The sequence below is a fragment of the Tetrao urogallus genome, assembly GCF_951394365.1.
Source record: "Tetrao urogallus genome assembly, chromosome: 20".
NCBI lineage: Eukaryota > Metazoa > Chordata > Aves > Galliformes > Phasianidae > Tetrao > Tetrao urogallus.
The window spans coordinates 7,524,885-7,544,638 of record NC_136833.1 but is presented as its reverse complement, the minus strand read 5'-3'; the positions used below and the strand labels follow the sequence as shown (position 1 = coordinate 7,544,638).

Here is a 19,754-nt window from a genome sequence, read left to right as displayed (position 1 = left end):
TGGTTCTCTTCCAAAGTTATTCTCAGACTGCTCCAATCGAAGCAGATTGAATTACATGTGCTCTCCACACACCCAGTCACCGTGTAACTGGATAACAGTATCTGCCCTCCCAGTAAGAATCCCTGGGTTATGTTAAGCCTTGCCAGGCTGTTCAGCTTCTCCAAAAGGAGCCTGCCAGAAGGGAAGTGCTCCTGTGATCCTGTGAGAAGGCTTTGCTCACACGCCACAGCCCCTCACTTAAACTGACACGATACATTTCGTTGCTTCTAACCACAGTGATTTGGTTACATTGCAGTGCAGTACCACCGTAACACCAACTGCACCTCAGTCACGGTGCCCATCTAATTTTCCTCAGCTGCAAGTGCCTGTTGCTTCAGATGAACTAACAGGAATCCCACAGCAGCAAGTACTGGACACCCACACTCCCCAGGAAGGCTTTGCTTGGCTCCATACACACAAGCACACGCTTCTCTTTCAACCTCACCTCATTCCTTGCTCAAGAAGTTTTGTTCCCCACTTTTTCCACTTGATATGTCTAATAAAAATGTTTCAGCCCCGGGTTTTTTGCAACTTTGTACAATTTTAATAAACGTTGTAAGAGACTGCAGTGGTGTAAGCCTGTGAACAACTTGAGAAATCACTTGATTACAAAACTTAATTAAATATGGAACTGGCACATTCAAAGGCAGACAGGAAACCGACTGAGATGATAACCATCTCCACACCACACAGAGCATTCAGTGACAAAGGTCTTCATTAAATGTTCCCAGGTTACTTTTCACAAATTCTAAACACCAATCCAAGCTGATTTCAGACATACCAGTAAGAACAACAGAGGCAAGGCAGGAGATGAAGCTGTTAACTATTTTGCCAGCGACGTACAATTGAAAGTGATGCATTACAGTGAAGTTGTCAACAGAAAAGCTAGAAACTGGGAGACTGAAAACTGGATTTCTCCCAGAGCATAACAGATTTTATTACCCATATCAACTCTTCAGCTTTTAGCTTGCAGCCCCTACCACTGTTAGAGGATCACATGCATACGAGCTACAGAGTAAGAACACTGGAAGGAGAAGTCTGTAAGAGAGAAGCTGAATGGCAGCAGATAGCATGAAACCATTCTGTGGCTTTACATTACAGAAGTTCTCCAGATTTCAGACTGAAGTTTCCAGTAGTAATTCAGGTGTCTCCTTTTGCATTATCTGGGCATAAAGCATACCAACATAAATTCTTTTCAAATCCTGTGCTGGTCACTTACACACCAAGCTGACCAGCTGAGAACATGAAGACATTTCCTACCTACCTGTGAAGTTCCCATTGTGCTGTTCTTTGCTCATTCCTATGCGTCTCTGGTCACAATCTGTTCCATTCTCTGCCATTTCATAGATCACTCACGTACAGGGATCTAACAGAACAAAACCAAAGAGCATCATGTCTCCATTGCTGTTACAAAGACTGTTTACTCAGTAGTCAAAGGATGCATGCAAACACCCAGCAGCTCCCCAAACCACAGTTATCTCACATTACACCAGGAAAAGCAGAAGTGTTTCCATTCCCACAAATGACAAAGTTGAAAACCTTTCTACCTACAGAAATCCGAATTTTTGCACTTCAGTGACAAAACTCCCTCATTTCTATGACTGAACAAAAGCTTGTGAAACAGCCCTTGCACCCAGCAGCCCACTGCTGGCACTCCAGAAGGAGCAGAGCATTGCATGGGCTCCCATTCATTCCCAAAGTGAAGCTCAGGCTTTGACTCTCACATTAGAGAGGATCTATTCTGTGGTAAGCCACATGCAAGCAGATCTCAAAATGCTCCCAGATTCATAAAAAGAACCCCTCAACATGGTAACCAAGATCCAGAGTTGCATCTCACATCGTACAGTCTAATATCTCTAAAGCAGAAAAGGAAAGCTCTGCATTGCCTGATGAAAAGCATTTGGAAAAGCCAACGTTCTCTGCAAGTTCAGTCTCTCTTTTGATGAGATCAGCCTTAAAGTTTCACGAGAACCACTGTGGTTTTCCTTATCCAGGAAAGGAAATTGCACAGCAATTGGAAGCCAGCGTAAAACGGAACATTGCAAGAGCTGCTTTCATTCTGCACAGTTGACAACGCTTGTGCAACTGAACACAAGCAGCAGCCAGCCAGAGCCACGGCGTTAAACATCCTCCCATGAATCTTAGACCAGCCTCTGGAATTTCATTTTGGAGAACAGAGTCCCACAAAGCTAAAGCAACTCGTTTGCATTACAATTCTCACTGCAAGGAAGCTTGATTTACAGGGTTTGATACGCTGCTTTTGTTGGGAAACAGTGTGATATTAAAATGACAGGTTATATAAAACTGCCCAGTGCAGGAAATTAAAATTTTATGGCAAAAAAAAAATATATATATATATATTTCCCCTTTGATTTACACTGACCTTCAGAGCCAAAGCAGCACTTTAAGTTTGGTAAACAGCAGTGAGACCTTCACTCCCATTTAAACTGCAGCTTCTGGGCCCAGCACTGCAGGGCTCCCCAAGGAGCTCAGGGCAGCAGAGAACTGAGGTGGTACAGCAGGAGCTCTGCAGCCACTCATTCAACAGCAGACAAATGCAAAATTCCTTCCCCCCCCCCCCCAGAGAATGGCTGGAGTCACCACAGCCTGGCTGCAGGGCACAGACCACTTGCTGCAGCGACATACAGATCATATGCTGGGCCACCTCCTGGTCTCATCAGAGCACCGGAACCCCGCAGGCTGCGGAGCATTCGATTTCTAGTGATGGCACTTACATGGGGGTTTTGCTTTGTACGTGCATAATGGTATGTATTTATGCACATATATCAGATCCATGTACACACACACAAGCCAGATGTGCACATACTGCACACAGAAAGCTCCTTCTCTGAACAGCATTATTGGAAGTGGGCATCCACACTTGCCAGCTGCACAGAAACTGCTGCTCCTGGGGCACAACGCAGGAGAGTTCCATGTTAGGGAACTGCAGTCACATTCTTAAAGATAAACACCCCAAAATTTTACTCAAGCCATCAGTGGAAGTCACACGTTGCTCATTATGAAACTCACCTTTTTCCTTTGCAAATCCAGCCTTCAAAACTGAAGTCTCAGTTTGTTCTCTGCATTCAGCTTCATTCCATTTCAAGCAAGCCAGTTCATGCAACACAGACTCTTTCTGTGTTGGACATGAAGGTCTCGGCCATGCACAGCACTCCCTCTGCACTGCACTCAGTACCACTGCCACACAAAACCCACCCATCTCTGCAGCTCCCAGCTGTGCTGCTACCTACACACAGCCTCCACGACCACAGCCAGCAGAACCAGTTGCATCCCGCCTGCCTGGGAAGGCCCTAATCTGGGATTAGCTCTGCGTAACACTACCTCGAGTACACAGATCAGTATTTACATCAAAGACAAATAACCCCCTCGCACACTTGTGTAGGCTGAGCACTTGTTAAGAAGGTCCTAGAGTCCCACCACTCTGCAGAAGTGCTCTATAAAAACTCCCATCTGAGAGCACAGGTGACTGGGAGATCTGGTGCCCATCACAGGGTCAGTCCCAAAGGGCAGCGGTTCAGAACCCAGCCCCTTCCTGGTTGCAGAAAGCCCTTCTCAATTGACCGCAGCCTAATTATACTTAAAGTATATTAGCATGAGGGAAGGAGGGTATGCACACAGCTCAGCACCCCAGTCTGCCCACCTCTTTGATACCAGTAAGAGTTATGGCTCCTGCAGGGATGTCTTCACCTGGGGATAATTGGAATAGCAGACTGAGCCAAATTGCAGTGACCTTTCATTAACTGAGTCCACGTCCTCACGTCCACACCAAACCTATGGAAGCTCACCAAAGAAAATCAAGTCCCAGCTGCTAAACAGACCATCACTCCTCTCGAACCCTGAACAGTCCCACAGCTCATATTCAAAAAGAAATATACCCAGTGCACTGAGCAGCTACCAGCAAAAATAGATATAAACTATTTAAGAGAGTGAGGAAAACAACTTTGAGCTGTTGTTGTGTCACACAGAGCTTCTTTGTGGGGCTGAACAAACAGCCCACAATGCATTATTCAGCCATAGTGAAATCCATAACATTAAGCACAAAAAGACAATTATTGCTGGGCAAAATGTAAACTGGCCAACGGGAAGGGCTTGTCGAGGCTGTGACTGGTGCTTCAGTGTCAGTGCAAGCATAACAAGCTATTGGAGCAGAAGAGCAGGAGGCACTGCAAGTTCTGCACTCTGTGATCACAGAGGACAGAAGTCCCTTCTTCCTGCTGCTCGGAGGCTGCTCTGTGCTGCTGCACTTACGTCAAAGGAAAGAAGAGGCAGCTGGGTGCTGGCAGAGCTGACTATCCTTACTTCTGCACTAAGGATGCTTTGAGGACTCCTTTCTATGGCTTTGGAACAGTGAGGAAGCTGTGACACGAACTTGGTGATCTCACTGCTTTCCCACATGGTGTCTGATCCCTAATTCTCACACTTCTGCCCCTGCAGAACCCTGGAGCCCTGACTCTCCTCTCTAACAGCTACAAGTCACTCAGCTGTTGGAACCATGCTTATAGTTCAGGTTGTTCTGCTGAGGTGCCTGGGGGGGAACATCAGCAGCACACCATTTTCTGCCTTTTCTCATTTCTTGCATTTTAAGGCACATGCTCCAACCCAGCCAATACTCTGCTTCTTCCTTCTCCTCAACTTTTCTGATAGCGATTTTCTTCTTCACCTGCCTCCCTGCTCATCAATCACAATAAGAAAACAAAGAACAAAAGCTGGGCTTTCACAGAGTTCTCTCAGATCTCAGACACCCCAACAAAGGCAGCGCTTTGGACAGAGATTACATTCACAGTTCCTTGGCACAGCAAAGGTTTGAGAGCACCTTCCTGCAGCAGGCAGACCGCCTGCACACCAACACCTTTAAACACGGGATGAGATTGGTCTCAAAGCAAAGCATTACATACCCTTTAGGCTCCGTAAAACTGTGCCACTCTTCACTACTTCTTCTGCCTTTGAAGCCAGCGGAACAAATACGTCCTCAGCTTTGGAGGCATTCAAGACCAAAGTGAGAGTTCTCCCAAACCTACAGAGAGACAGCACTGCTCACCATGTGATACAGGGCTGACAGACTCCCTCACTTGAAGGTTAACAACCCTCCTAAAAGCCACAGAAAATATAGAAAGTAACTACTTTATTTTTCCAGTCCTTTAACGCTCATGGGAAGCGTTCAATTAAAGTAAATGAGGACACATCTGAGAGATGTACAAAGTCTCCACAGACACAGCTATAATGGGCTACTTTGATAGGAGTACTTTTATTCCCACACGAAAAAACCCCACGTTTTTCTAACTAAAATAGTTTAATCCCTCAAAGGAAAGAGCAAGTAATTCAGTTAAAGACCGCAGGTTTCCTTTTTGTGGGTTATGCCTCTGTACACCAGACCTATTTTCCAATTCCTAGCCAGAGGAAATCACCAAAAAAAGAAGTGTAATGTTACCATTTAGAGATCAAATTTCTACTTTTCCAAAAAGATTTTGGAACATCTTTGTTAGGAAAGGATGGTTTAACATTAAGCCAAACAAGTTGCAGGGGTGCCACGTGCAGACATCCTGGCAGTGTCACAGCTCTCCGTGGGCAGGCTGCCTGTGCCCCAGAGAGGAAAGGAAGGTCACTGTCACAAGGAAACACATCCACACAAAACAGAATCCTGCTAGAAAGCAGCTCGGAAAGAACCCAGAGTTAGAGACTGATGGAACCAGTACAGGTCACACTAGGGCTGCCTCAGCTATCCAGTAAGAACACCCTGCCTGTAATGTGAACCACGGAGCTCAACTCCAAGCCTTTTAAGTGGGAACAGTATTCGTTCTACAGCTTCCAAACACGCTGACCTACCCATCAGCCTCACTGTTCCCCAGGTCTGCCTGGTCAGTGTGGCACCAAACCTCATGGCTGTGCTTCCAACCTGCTACAGCAACAGCACAGTGTTGCAACAGCCCTGAGGCTGCGCCCTTCGTCCTCCTGGAACAGCAAAGTCCATCCAGCTGACACTTCTCCAGCCAGCTGCAGTTAAAGTCCTAACTGAAGGTGATAATTTCTCATTGCAGTTGTACCTGAAAAAAACAGCCTACTCCTACTCTAGACCAGGAATAATAATCGTTTTGTTTTAAAATTAGAACTTATTAAGGAGAAAAACACACACAGAGATCCCAAAATACGCATTAAGACATTCTAACAAGCGGCACTAATATGATGCAGTCAGAAACAGTTATGACAGATTGAAAAGGCATTCAAAGGCAACAACTCAGAAAGCTTTGAAGCAGACATGGCAAAGTTTCCAGCCAGAAGGGCAGCCCCCGTTCCCAGCACACTCACCTTTCCCATTCCCAATTCCCACTTCAAAGCCAATGAGTGCTCTCCTCTCCCTTCCCACAGAGCTTACAAGTCCCACCGATTTCATTGCTAAGTAGGACAAAGAGCTTAGCTCAAACTAACAAGTAGTACTAACCACCCATTGCACAACTGGAAATGTGTTTGTTCAAACCCTCCTCTGAAAACAAAGGATGAAGTAATCTTTGATTATCTATTGCCAATAAGGAATAACAATAATAACAAAGTCCATTCCCTGCTGCAGAAACAATGAACTAAAAGAAAGAGGAATGTCACTATGAAGCCTTTTTCACATGCTCCAAGGCATCAAAGGGTAACGCTGCATCCCCTCCCAACCCACGTAATCAACGTGAACTAAACCAGGATACCCACTTGTTGGCAGAGCAGAGAGAACAAGGGCAGAGAGGACCCTGAGGATGTTTCACACATGCAGCTCGAGGCAGATAACCTGCTTTCACAGCACTTTGCAGACAAACTGCCACCGTCACACACAGCAACACATACAGCAACCCTTCCCTCAAGTCACCTGTGCGACTTGTCAAAATGTCTGAGCAGCAAAACTGGAAGAAAGGAGGAATCTTATTGCTTCTGTCATCGTTAGCTGCCAACAGATAGAAAGCCAAGAAGCAGACAAATACACGTGAATGTTAACTTCCATCAACAGAAGGTAACGCTGAGACACCTCAGGGATGTGGGTTTACCCAGCCAAGCCGGCAGGACAGAGCACTGCTTTGCTTTGGGAATGGAGATAACAGAGAACGGGGGGGGGGGGGGGGGGGGGGGCGACAGGGCAGCCAACCAGGGGAGCAGAGTGCAAGAGAAGCAGATACAGACCACCGGAATGCGACCCATCTCAAAGGACAGATTTCTCCCTGTGTCATCAGTCATCGTCCCTCGGGAGGCACCGGGTGATCCCGGCCACAGGGTTGCCGGGCTTTTACCCAACGAGACGCACGGATCCCACGCGGCCCGGTGACGAGCTGCCCGCAGCACCGCCCGAACCCCACAGCTCTGCGGCCCCTCGGGTTCTCCCAGACCCCACCTGGGCCCCTCCCGTTCCGCTCCCGTTCCTCCGCCGACCCCGGGCCGGCACAGCGCGGCGGTTCCGCTCCCCGCAGTGCCCGCTGAGCGCTGCCCCGGCCTCTAAGGGCCGCCGGGCGCTGCGACACCGCACCTCCCTGAGGGGGAGCTGTCGCCATAGAGACGAGGGCTCGGGGCTGGGGCCTGAGGGGAACGGAGCCGGGCGGCCGCAGCGCTGAGGAGCACCACGAGGAAGAGGTGTCTCCGCGAGGACGATAAAGGCAGAGCCTCACCCGGCAGAGAGCCGCGCCGAAAGCCGTGTCGAAAGCCGTGCCGTGCCGTGCCGCCGCTCCACACTCACCACGCCGCGCTCCGGCTGCTCCTGCTGGGCCCGGGCCAACCCGGAAGTAGAGGTGGAGCCAGCCCGCCTCTTACCCTCCTCTTACCGAAATCGATGAGTGCGTCACTTCCGGCGCGCCGCGCTCCTTTCCCCGGCCCGCTGCTGAGCGGAGGCGGCAGGCGCTCTGATCCTCGTTGGCGCGCGACCGTGGCGTCACCTCCGGGCGGCAGCGGGGCGGCAGCAGCGCGGCAGCAGCGTGGTGGGCGCGCGGAGGTGGCAGGTGAGCGGGGCGGGGCGGGGCTCGGCTCTCCTGAGGGCCCTGAGAGAAGCCGGCCCGTTTCGCCTTTCTTTCTTTCGTCGGCCTCGAATTGCGCCGGTTGTGCGAGGCCCGGCGCTGGGTGAGGCCGGTGAGGTTGCGGTGCTTCTGTCGGCGGCTTGCAGTCACGTGCGGCTCCCGCTTCCCGAACCAGCGGAAGTCGTGCGGCTTTGGCTGCTGGGGAGGCGGGGGAAGGCCGCGTGCTGTGACCGTTCCCGCTGCCTGAAAGGGGAGCGGCCTGTTAGCAAATACGGCCTGTCAGTAAGCAGTTGATCACGGTGAGCTCTGTCTTCACAGCCCGTCTCCCAAAGCCGCCATGGATTACCTCTCCAAGCCCGGCTTCCTCAGCATCCTGGCGGGGGTTGCCTGCGGTGTGTGCCTGGGATGGGGCATCCGCGGTCGGCTCCTGCGGCAGCACCGCGCCATGGCGGCGTCCGCCGGCGGCTGTGGGACCGAAAGCAACGTCATGGGAGAGTCGGGAGAGTTCAAGATGGTGCTGATCGTCCGCAACGATCTGAAGATGGGGAAGGGTAAAGTAGCGGCGCAGTGTTCCCACGCGGCCGTTTCTGCCTACAAGCAGGTTCAAAGGAGGAACCCCGAGCTCCTGAAGCAGTGGGAGTACTGCGGGCAGCCCAAGGTGGTCCTCAAAGCTCCCGATGAAGAGACTCTGATTCAGCTCCTGGCTGATGCCAAGCGCCTGGGACTGACTGTGAGCTTAATACAGGATGCTGGTCGCACTCAGATAGCGCCAGGCTCCCAGACCGTCCTCGGTATCGGGCCGGGACCTGCTGATGTAGTAGATAAAGTTTCTGGTCATCTAAAACTCTTCTGAGCTGGGGAGCAAAGGAATTTGAGTGCACTGGTATAGATGGGTGCTGAAGGGATAAAATCCCAGATTTGGGATGTTTCAGTGTGTTCTCCAGTAGAAATAAAGTTACCGTTTTTTGTAAAAGATGTAAATTTGCAAAGCTTAATGCTGTTGATGAGTTTTTCTAGCTTGTGTATTGCATTCTGAAGTGGGAAAGAAGATAGTAGGAGGAAGTTTTTCACAGAGGGTGGTTTTGCACTGGAACAGTTTGCCTAAGGAGGCTGTGGATGCCCCATCCTGCAGGCATTCAAGGCCAGGCTGAATGTGGCTCTGGGCAGCCTGGTCTGCAGGTTGGTGACCCTGCACATAGCAGGGGGTTGGAACCAGCTGATCATTGTGGTCCTTTTCAACTCAGGCCATTCTATGATTTTAGGCTTGGTGGAGTTGGGAAAAATAGTGCTGACGGTTTTACAACCCAAAAGAAGGAATCCAGTATTTTTAAAACTTGTGCAGTGAATCGAGGATTTTGAATTGTGTGAAGCTCACTGGCTGAACAGCAGCTCAAAGGAGGCATAAGTGAATAAGGCTTGTGCTAAAAATAAGTTTCCACCCCACCCTTTCCTTTGTATGAGTTTTGTTGTTTTTTTTTGTTGGTTTGTTTGCTTTTTTGAAAGACATTTAATTCAGAGAAGGCTACATCCTGGAGCAGCTGAAGATTGCCCCACTCAGATGGAGAGAGCTGGAGCTGAATTACTGTGTTGTTTCCAATATGGCAGCTGATGCAATACCTTGTAACTGGTATGAGACTGAACAAGTTAAACAGGGTTTGCAGCTCAATGCTTAAGAGCCAGTAAACACTTCTAAGGGGAAGATGCAAGCTGCGCTCCTTTCTGGATGAGGCTGTGCAGCTTCTGCATCTGTAGGCAGGTATTGGTGATGAGAGTTACCCACATGTTAACAGTTCATCCTATAGGAAACTAATTTTAACCTGAGGAGCTGCTAATCCTCAGTAAGATATGATTTCAGGAAACACTCAATTTTGAGATTTAACTGGGCAGAGTTAAAATCACACTGGTACATAGGTTCTACCTCTGCTCAACTGACACCCAGTACAACCAAAGTTCACACGAGCAAGCAGGAAGGAGACTGAGCCTCAAATCTGGAACCTGATGTTGACAATGGCTCCTGCTTAAGAGACAGAAGTGTCTCCAGCTCTAACAGGGTCAATGCTCTAATGTTCATCACGCTCAAATATGACAGTATTCATAGAGAAACATTTAAGTCCGTTTTATTTGAAGCTAAATATATTTAAGGCAACTTACATACCTAGAACATAATCTCAATTTAACTGACACACCCTACTACAATCCTAATGTATCATCTGGTCAAAGATGCTGCAGTTGACCACAATGCAGCCCACTACTGAAAAGTGCCGTTCTCTTCTGTCTGGCCTAATCTTTCTGTAGAAAAAGCATTATGTATTCTCTTGTATCATCCCTTCAGTGCAAGACACCACTAATGGTCTCCACTGCTGCTATTCTAATGGCCCCTCCTACCCTTAAGTGTATGCACCTGTATGCCCCATACTGCTAGTGTGGTAATACTTGGTTTGAGGTTGAAGGTCCTTTTGAAAACAGTAAATTGAAGCTACTACTATGCAGCATGTCCACAGTCCAGTAATTTATTTTTAAATTGAGTAATTTCAAATTGCACAAACAAAACTGAACAGCAATATGCTTGAATTCTCTCTTCTGTACACTCAAAACAGTGATCTAAAACACCACAATATCCAACATACACAAACCTCAGGGCAGGGTTAGTAAATACACAGATTGGAATCATGGTGCTCTGTTCCTGAATGGAATGTCCCACAAAAGCACAGGATACAGCACAACATAAGGTCATCTGTTACATATGGAGTGAGCAAAAAGACACTAGCATTTTCTATATGCATAACTGGAAAAACCTGCATAGGTTAAGGAAAAAAACTTTTACTCATAATTTTAAGTCAGGCAAGGTTGTCTGTATGCATTTTAAATTCTTTTAGAGCTATGTAATCCATCAGGGTAGGATATGCTGATTAGTGTTGTCTCTGTCAGCAGTCTTGCAAGGTCAAATACAAGTATCTTCACTTCAGCTTTCTCTGAATATACAGTGAGACTTAAATGCATTTAGAATAGACAGTACATACTGTAAGCTGCTCACATACGATGAACTTAAGATTCAATATTAGAGTTTAACACTATAGAGTGCAAATCAGAATCTTCACAATAGACTTAATGGTAATAAGCAGTCCTGCAAAAGCCCACTTGAACAAAGTTGTTTAAACTATTCCCCCTTTTAAAGTAAAGTCTAAATGACATGGAATGTGAAAAAGATTTAACATAAGTGATTCAAATAGTTTGCGCTAGAAAAAACAGTCCTTCATGAAATAAAGGTTACAAGAACACGAGGCAGAACTCTTTGCTTTTTCCCTGTTATGAGTTAAAGCGGGGAGGGACGGTGGAGTTTCAGTAAGAAAATATGCTAGCTCCAAACAGACTTGTGCTGCACCTTACATGCTGTACCCAAAGCCTGGCTGCGGTTGCCCGTAGGGTGGTGCAGTGTAACCATAGCCAAAAGGTGCTTGTGGAGGAACTGCAACGCTGGGTCCTGCTGTCAACATGAGTTGTGGCTGACCTGGAAGACAGAACAGCCAGAAGTTGCACCTTTATTGTGAGGTACTGGCAGCTCAGATGGAATTCCTGCAGCCTCCCTGTTGACTTCTGTGCGTTCAACAATAATTCCCTATGACTGACTTAGAGTCTTCAGCAGCTGGGATGGATATTTCCCCAAAAGATCTCAGATGCTCAATTGCTAACCATGCCTAAAGAAACACTGCTATGAGATTTTTTTGCTTTAGAGAGAATATAGATCAGACTACTCATCAGCTTTGTACTCACAGCTAGGTCTTGAAACATCACCCCCAGTGGCTTTACAGCTAATAGTCCACAATTATCACATTGCTTCAGGATGCAGTGCCTGGGGATGCCAGCCATGGACTGAAGGCCCCTTTATCACTCGTTAGAATTCCTATTTGTAATTAACTAGAATCAGTGGAATAATCTGGCTATGAATATCCAAGATAATAAATAGCAAGATCTAAAATAAAGCACTTCTAGAACAGCTCCCATGCTGCTTCCCTCATGAAAACCTTTCTGTAATGGGACAGTCTCAAATCCTGTAGTCCCCATACAGTCTCAGCAGCAATACTGTAGTTATACTTCAGAACACGTTTCCTTAAGACTTGCTTTCACATGAAGAACATTTCTTGGAAGAAAATCAAGAAGCGTTGATATAAAAGCCAAATATATTACAACACATGAACCAAAATATTACCATAAACAATAGGTTGTGTTTCAGTAGCTTGCTCCTCTTCCTTTCTCAAGGACTCCGATGCATCCAGTTTATCCACCTGGAATCGAGACCAACAATTAAAACAACTCCTCTAGATGAGGTACTTATTCATGGCAGAGAAGTGGAAAAGCCTTAGTGGTATGTTAACACCCATCAAGAAAAGGAGACCATTTACAAATTCAGATCAATTCAAGTAGCAATGTTGGTACTGGTGCAGTCAAGATTGTCCGTTTCCTGAAAAAAACCCTTAATTGAGGGATTTGTGGAACTTCATTGAAAGTGGCTCCAGGCTGAAGCTCTGTATGAAAGGTCCCATACTGGACTAGAGCTACTTTGACATCAGTAAGCTCGTGAGTGACTGTTGCTCCAACGGCTCCAAACCAACAGCCTGAAGTCACAAGCTCAGATTTTGGCACAGTGTCAGCTGGAGATCTTTGGTGCTGGAGCAACTTCTAGGACAGCGTTCAGACCTGGAGGGGTTTCCCTGAATATAACGTTGAGGCAAAGTAATCTGAAGTTGGTATTTGTATGAGCAGACTGCAATAGCATCCGACATGTCACTTGAGCCTCAAGATTTCACTTTCCAAACCCATTCACTCATGCAATTTAAGTTCAAATGCAGAGAATGCATGTGTATAAGACTTGCTTTTTTCCACTCTAGAACTGTGTGGCAGTCAGCCTAAACCCACAAATACTCAGCTTGTGTGAGCTTTACACACAATAACAGGACAAGACTAGCCAGCTTCACTCTGCTGCACAGCAAGTGGGATTGTGCTGTTAGCCCCCCCTACAAAAAGGAAGAGAAGAAACTTCTTCTGCAGTGAAGTATCGTTTGCTACTAAAACAGATACCAGGAAACTCATCATTGCTATGGTCTAAGGCAGGCCCTGAAACTAAAACCGTACAAATTAGGTATTGATATTTTACCTGAGAGATAAGATTTAGAGTGAAGTCAGAAACAATCACGCCAATTACTTTGTAAAACAGTAAGACAACTCGCAAACCAGATTAGTCTTTCATTTCATGTGTCCTTAATAAAGGAGCTTGAAGATAGGTCCTCCTGTACTTACACAGGGTCAGCATTACTTGTTCAGCTGAGTTGAACAGTTTTCAGTGTAACTGTGCTACTTAGCAATTACCTGCAGGCAGCACTAACAGCTTTCTTCCTTCTGAATTGCAAGTTACAACATGCCTTCCTTAAACCTGTTAATTTGTAACCTCTGTTAGAGGCAGTACTCCAGGAAGTGGCGTAAGTCCCGAGCTTTGAGTTCATTCATTGATCTGGCTTCCACGGCAAGCCTTTCTGTTGTCTCACACCGGTATCTGGCTTGCTGTTGTCAAAGTGCATGAGTGTATCCTTTAAGACTCATTTCCAGAAACCGTGCTGAGAATGCACTGGTTTTAGCTCAAATAGCAACACAGTGAACATAAAAGCACAAGTTTAGAGATGCAGATCCAAGGAGAATGTGCAAAGATTGCTAATCAGCAGAGGCTTTTGATTTACATACACTTGGAAAGCCTCCAGCCCAGGACATTCCATGCATTTTTGACCCAGTTTTGATGCCTCTCCTCAAAGTTAAACAAACAATTCCAAGAACAAGTCTGCAACCAGCCTGCAGGATGGTTCTTACAGCACTTGCTTGAGCTTCATCAGGTTCAGTACCCTAGCACACTTGTTACAAGATTGTTTAAAAGGCTTTTCCACAGGGACTGCAATAAGCTGCAGAGGAAAAGTAACATGCATTCAATGTTATTGTGTTATGTGTGCATGAAAAAGAGGCAAAAGTACTGAAGCAGGAGTGAGGTCTGAAGATGACTGCCATACAGGCTCCCCCCAAAAACCACACGCAGCCCACAGCAATGCCTTGTAGCTTAAGGATAGTGGGATGTAATTGCAATGACTGCTACACATGCGTAGTTTATGCAAACACTGCAGTTCAATTACCTTTTTTCACACACACGCTTTCTTACTGCCTCACTTACTAGCTGCTGAAGGACCTTACACTACATGTTTTAGTCAGGTTAGCCTTGAGTTCCAGTGGTGTATTTACAGTCATCTCATCACCAAGAAGCAGTTTGCACATAGTCCATCTTGAAGCCATTTGTCAGTTTGTTTGCCCTTTGCTCGACCACGTTAATGGAAAACTAAAACTTGGGCTGGTTTTAAGGAGAATTGAAGTGGTATTTGTACAGAAGAAGATGGACAGAAGCCTTAGAGATTGCCCTTAGGAGGGGCAACATTGCATAGCAAAAGGCAAATCCCAGAGTAGCCTCAGAAGAGCAATTTTTTTTTTTTTTTTTTTTTAAAAACAGGTAGCAAAAGAAATTTAATGAAGCTGAAGAGCTTGGAAGGCAGTCTTGTTTCTTTTTGTACAACTAAAAGAAATTTACTACAGGGAAGGGAACCACAGACTTGGTCTAAAAGCTGGGGTTTTAAGTTACTGCAGGATCTAGAGCACCGTGTGGATTAAACTAGCACCATAAGAACTGGAACCTGAATGAGGAAGAGTCTCTTCTGAAGCAGCTAGTATCTATTCTGCCTACTGTCAGCACACATTAGTAGTGGTCAAGAGATCAGAAACTGGATCACAGTCCTTGTAACTAGCAAATGCTATACTGATTTATGGCTCAGAGACAGTTGAGAAGACTTTATTCCTTACTGTAGGTCATTCTTCTGGTCAGTTTAGCAGTCAGATAGCAAGATTTGTTTATCCCTTTGACATCAGGTTGACTGTGATCCAGCTGATCACCTGTACGCCCTTCCTGAGGTTCTATTAGCTTATTAGTAGCAATGAATCTACTTTTGTCCTACTGCACTAGCTACTCATAAAGTTAAACGATTTGCATATGCTTTAGTGATATTTTGTTTGGGGAAAAAGCAGTAGCAGCAGTGTAATAAACGTAGGAAAGAAAAAAAACTCATGCAGAATCCTTAGACTTAGTCCTCCAGACTTAAAGATGGAAAACAAGAATCAACTTTCACCTTTTCCTTTATTGCATCAACCTGCAAAGGAATTCAGAAGGTGCAGCTTAGAAAAATCAAATTCCATATTTAGCATATAAGAGGTAGAAACAAAAGTGTCAGGGAAGAAATAATTAAGGTACAGGAGAGTGAAAATAAAGATACACCAGAAGTATCTGCTTTAAAAAGGCAGCTCTGCTTGTTGCCAGATTGTACTGCATTGACTTCATCAGCTAACTAGAATTATAACCTCATCTTTCAGTAGGTCACATTTTAATCTAAGAATCCTACTCCAGGACTACCAGTCCCAAGAGAGGCCTAGTAATACCTCAGTACATCAGGCATATCTGATAAGCAACATTATTGCTTACATAGCTCCCACCTCCCCCAGGGTACAGCACTCAAGGATAGCAGATCTCTATATGACTACAGAGTCTTGCCTCTGTGTAACAGCCAGTCAAGTCTACTGGACAAAGGGGCACTGTGGACTTCACTGACTCAAGCACTGAACTAAATTTTTACTTCTCACAGAGAAGAGTTTTGAACGTTAAGGGATTTAGGCCATTTTATCCACTGACATAGCTTCAGCAGGACAAATTCTGCAATTGACAGCTAGCATTTAGCTGTGACTAATCTGGTTCAAGTCTCTCAGAAAACTACCGAGCATTTTTGCCATCCTAATGCAACTTCAAGCAAGAGTTGAGTCATACAGATAATTAGTGTCATTAAGCATCAGAGCCATATTTTAAAGTTAAATGCACAGCAGACAAAGTTAACTCAAGTTCTAGCAATAATCAAGCTTTTTTAGTACACAGACTAGAATTTAGTTAGCTTATTCCCTGCTGGGATTTCCAATTGACATGGCACATAAAAAGCCTGAATCCTGGAGCTACTTAAGACACTGCCCATGGCCAGGCAAATACTACTGATGCATGTTCTGCAACTGGTAGAAAGGGCGGAGTCTGCAAATGTTTCAGTCTCTTAGAGGGCGAAGTCTCTCCCCAGATGGACTGAAAAATAAGTGTGGACATGGACAGACAGACATTTGACAAAGCCCATATCAATGTTAGTAGCAAGCAGACAGTCTCAAGGCATACGCACCACAGTGACTAACGAGCTTTCAGTGGTGGAGAAGCACCTGCTCTTACCTTGGTCAAGTACTCCTTCATGACCTGAATAAAGTATGGCATGGCAAAGTCCATGATGTTGTGCCTCCACGCTGTTTCCAAGACAACGTCAGGCCTTAAAAGATCATAGCAGGTAAAGAGACAAGCACCAAAGCATTCTTTCTTGTTCTCCTGCAAGAACCACTGCAACAATTCTTCTGCCAACTCAGTATCTTTGGATTCTGAAGCATATTGCATTGCATCCTACAACAGGAGAGAGACTGGTTAGCTTGATGTACCAAGGTACACTCACTGACATGGATGTGGTATTTAACTAAGCTGCAACTTATTACTGACATTAGCAAAGAAAAGGATTCTACAATTTGTTTCTAAGAATTCCCCAGCATGATTTGCCAGATTACTAAGAGTACCAAGAGGCACCACCTAGTGGCATCCAAAAAGATGCAGCTCGACTGGAAAGTTGAGGGATCAAATTTGAGAGTTTGGGAGTCAGTCAAAAGACCTCAAATAAGTCAAGTATACTAAACCAGATCTGCATATGTGTCTCACCTTGTACAGTCTGTCCTTCTTACAGAGTTCCACACTCTGCTTCCAGCGATTGTTTCCTTTGAACAGATATGCAGCAATCCTTCGGAACTCTATCAGCTCGTGTTTCTCCAAACGTTGAGCAAGAGAAATGTTGTCAAAGTTGTCATAAGCATCTATAGAAGTCCTAAGGGCCTGAGTCAAGAACAACAAAAGTTACTCACATCTCACAAATACAATTGCATCCTCTAAGATGTATGGAAAATAATTGCATCTTTGTTCTATATTTGTAATTCTAAGAAGATCAGGTATTCTAACTAGACCTGCAGAAAGATCTATATTTTTTGGTCAAGCTAGCATTTGACACATATGGAGCTCAGAGTATTCCAGTTCATACGTTTCAGCAGTGATTGTTGAGGTTAAGAGACTGAATATCTACTGTACAGCCTACAAACAGTACAAAAGCTAGACGTAACTGACCTTTCTTCAAATTCTTTCTTTAGCATCCATTGTTTTCTTAAAATAAAGGCTAGATCTGTAACACTCAAGGTAGGAATCTGCCACTCTCCTCAGCAGGAACAACCCAGAAAGCTCCCAAGAAGTCACTGACAGTTCTTCACTTAATCCTTCCCTAGCCTCAGCTAACCCTGCTTGAAGCCACAGAGAACACATACACTTAAGGAATGTAGGTTAACAGCAAGCAGGCCAAACCGACTGAAAACAAGAGAAACCTGTGTTTCTGAACATTAAAGACAGACTCAGAACACTAGGTTAATACTGACACAGAAGCCAGCTAGAACTTCATCTGAAGTTCACAAGTAGATCCTTCTGTTTTGGATCACACATAACACAAATCCATTTCTGTTTCAGCAGCTACCCTTTCTAGACAATACATACCTGGTAGTCTTCTTCAATAATGAAGAGGTTGTTCAGGGACTCATTCACTGATTTGTTGTTGTGATTTTGAACAGAGCGCAAGTAAGGTTTAACCAGGGGTAACTGTTTAACCTTCAAGGAAGCAGACAGATCAACTTAAGTCACAGTAACTCTTTCCAGACACCCCCTAGCATTCTCCCTGAAAGGCAGTGAAGTAGCAGAACGTTTTGAAATGCTACTATACCTAAATGCTTTTCCAATTGCAACTTATTTTTGATCTGAACAGTAGAAAATTTACCTTTGTGAAGAAGGTAACAGCACGAGTATGGTCAAGTCGAGGGGACAACACCATCAGCAGATCATTGAGCAACAGAGGTTTGAATTCCAAATAGAATTGAACTGCTTTGTAGTACAGCTCCACATTGGCCACCTAGAAATGAACAAGGACATACATTAAGAGCAGAAACTTGATTGTAAAGGAATCCAAATGAATTATGGACATAACCTTAAGACATTCCAGCACAACCAAGCCACAAATGCAAGACTGTCTCTAGAAGTCGTCGTAGTTACTGTAGTTGTCTTCTTTTGAAATTATGTGGCAGTACCAAGAACTTTCAATTTTAAACAGACTACAGGTGAAGAATGGAATTGCACGTAAAGTTTAAAAGTTTACCTCCTTCCACTAGGAAAGTAATACCTTAGTTATGATATCTTTGAATTGTCCTTCTTTCCAAGCATCTGTTGGGTGATTCATCATTGTGATTATGGCATTATCATATTCTTCATACTTATCATACAAGAACACCAATTCAGCCCAGAGATGGGCTTGTTCTGCAGCTCTCAGAACCTAAGCAAAGAGCATTTTAGAAATTCCAATCAATATATACATATATTGCTATCAGCATCCAACACTACTCAAGTGTTGCTATTGCAAAAGCTAGGGAACACACAATCCTGAAGATGTGTTTTAAGTTCCAGGTTTAACAACTCTGAGGTGTCTCACCTTGGGGATGTTGACTCTGGACCAGAACAGTTCCAAGTGCTCCCTCATCTTCTGTGGTTTGAACTTGGAGTAAAGAATTGCTAACTCTGTAAACATCCCCATGTGTGCTCGCTCAAGTCCAAGTGCTGCTTCCAACATAGTTATCAGCTCTTCAAAGTAGCCACGATCCTAAAAAACACAGTTAAAGATGTTTCACATTAGGAACAAATCTCACTGACTGTCAGCTTTACTCTACTGGCAACGCAGTCTTTGACTGTACAATAGCAGTCAGCTTAATTACCTGGTAATAATTGATAAGCTCTTCCAACTCATCTGCATGCACTACAATATGAAGTCCACACATCTGGGCCAGGCGGAATTCTTTTCCATCAACACAAGCAAAGCAGACCTGGAAAGAACAGTTGAGTTATAGTTTGTAGAAAGCCTCTGAAGAGGCCAGAGCTTTGGAGTTCTTTAACTTATTCAAGCAGTAAGTTTACCTCTTTCCACGTGCGAGTACTGTTTGCTTTCCGAGCACCATCCACAGCTGCCTGGTATTCACCTAGGTGAACTAAAGTTGAGGCTAAACGGCCAAAGTTGGACACATTGTTATACAACAGCTTAGCAGCTTCATACATCTTTTCATCATAACAGCGATCACCAACCTGCAGGAGAGCATAACCGAGTTATAAGAGCTGTTCAGTCAGACTTAAAATACGTAGCATTCAAGCCATTATCAAAATGGAAATGCCTTTAAGGTTCAAGACCTACATATCCAAAGAGATAGAAGATCCAATGCCACTTTACAACAACCCCCACTGCTGACATAGCACAACTGAAAATCAGTCTCACTCACTTGCTGGATATGTGCATTGTTGGGTCCATTGATAAATTCTTCTAGCTCTGCCAGACGGTTTGTTTTAGCAAGAGCAAAGATTAATTCTGTTTCCACATATGATTCCCGGGCCTTCTTGCGTGCCATCTGAAGATATTTCACCAGTTCTTCCCAGTTTCCTATCAAACA

General features: G+C 45.1%; 3 protein-coding genes across 6 annotated transcripts in view; 1 reads left to right on the top strand and 2 right to left on the bottom strand.

Moving 5' to 3' along the window:
* Positions 1-1,379, bottom strand: part of VMP1 (vacuole membrane protein 1) — a gene marked incomplete at both ends in the record, with an annotated part of 49,674 nt that extends 48,295 nt beyond the window's left edge. For all 3 annotated transcript variants that reach the window (XM_079545194.1, XM_079545196.1, XM_079545195.1), the window contains one exon: positions 1,304-1,379. In XM_079545194.1, the coding sequence (XP_079401320.1) occupies positions 1,304-1,379 (76 nt within the window). The remainder of the gene's footprint in view (positions 1-1,303) is intronic.
* A 6,991-nt stretch (positions 1,380-8,370) lies between these two features.
* PTRH2 (peptidyl-tRNA hydrolase 2) lies at positions 8,371-8,886 on the top strand (the record flags this gene model as incomplete). The annotated part of the gene is made up of 1 exon (XM_079545086.1): positions 8,371-8,886. One exon carries the CDS (start codon positions 8,371-8,373, stop codon positions 8,884-8,886), a length of 516 nt encoding a protein of 171 aa, XP_079401212.1.
* Positions 8,887-11,416: 2,530 nt separating this feature from the next.
* Positions 11,417-19,754, bottom strand: part of CLTC (clathrin heavy chain) — a gene marked incomplete at both ends in the record, with an annotated part of 28,369 nt that continues 20,031 nt past the window's right edge. For both annotated transcript variants that reach the window (XM_079545143.1, XM_079545144.1), the window contains 11 exons: positions 11,417-11,541; positions 12,241-12,316; positions 16,369-16,590; positions 16,897-17,067; positions 17,770-17,880; positions 18,047-18,178; positions 18,446-18,595; positions 18,752-18,919; positions 19,032-19,139; positions 19,231-19,395; positions 19,587-19,744. In XM_079545143.1, the coding sequence (XP_079401269.1) occupies positions 11,417-11,541; positions 12,241-12,316; positions 16,369-16,590; positions 16,897-17,067; positions 17,770-17,880; positions 18,047-18,178; positions 18,446-18,595; positions 18,752-18,919; positions 19,032-19,139; positions 19,231-19,395; positions 19,587-19,744 (1,586 nt within the window). The remainder of the gene's footprint in view (positions 11,542-12,240; positions 12,317-16,368; positions 16,591-16,896; positions 17,068-17,769; positions 17,881-18,046; positions 18,179-18,445; positions 18,596-18,751; positions 18,920-19,031; positions 19,140-19,230; positions 19,396-19,586; positions 19,745-19,754) is intronic.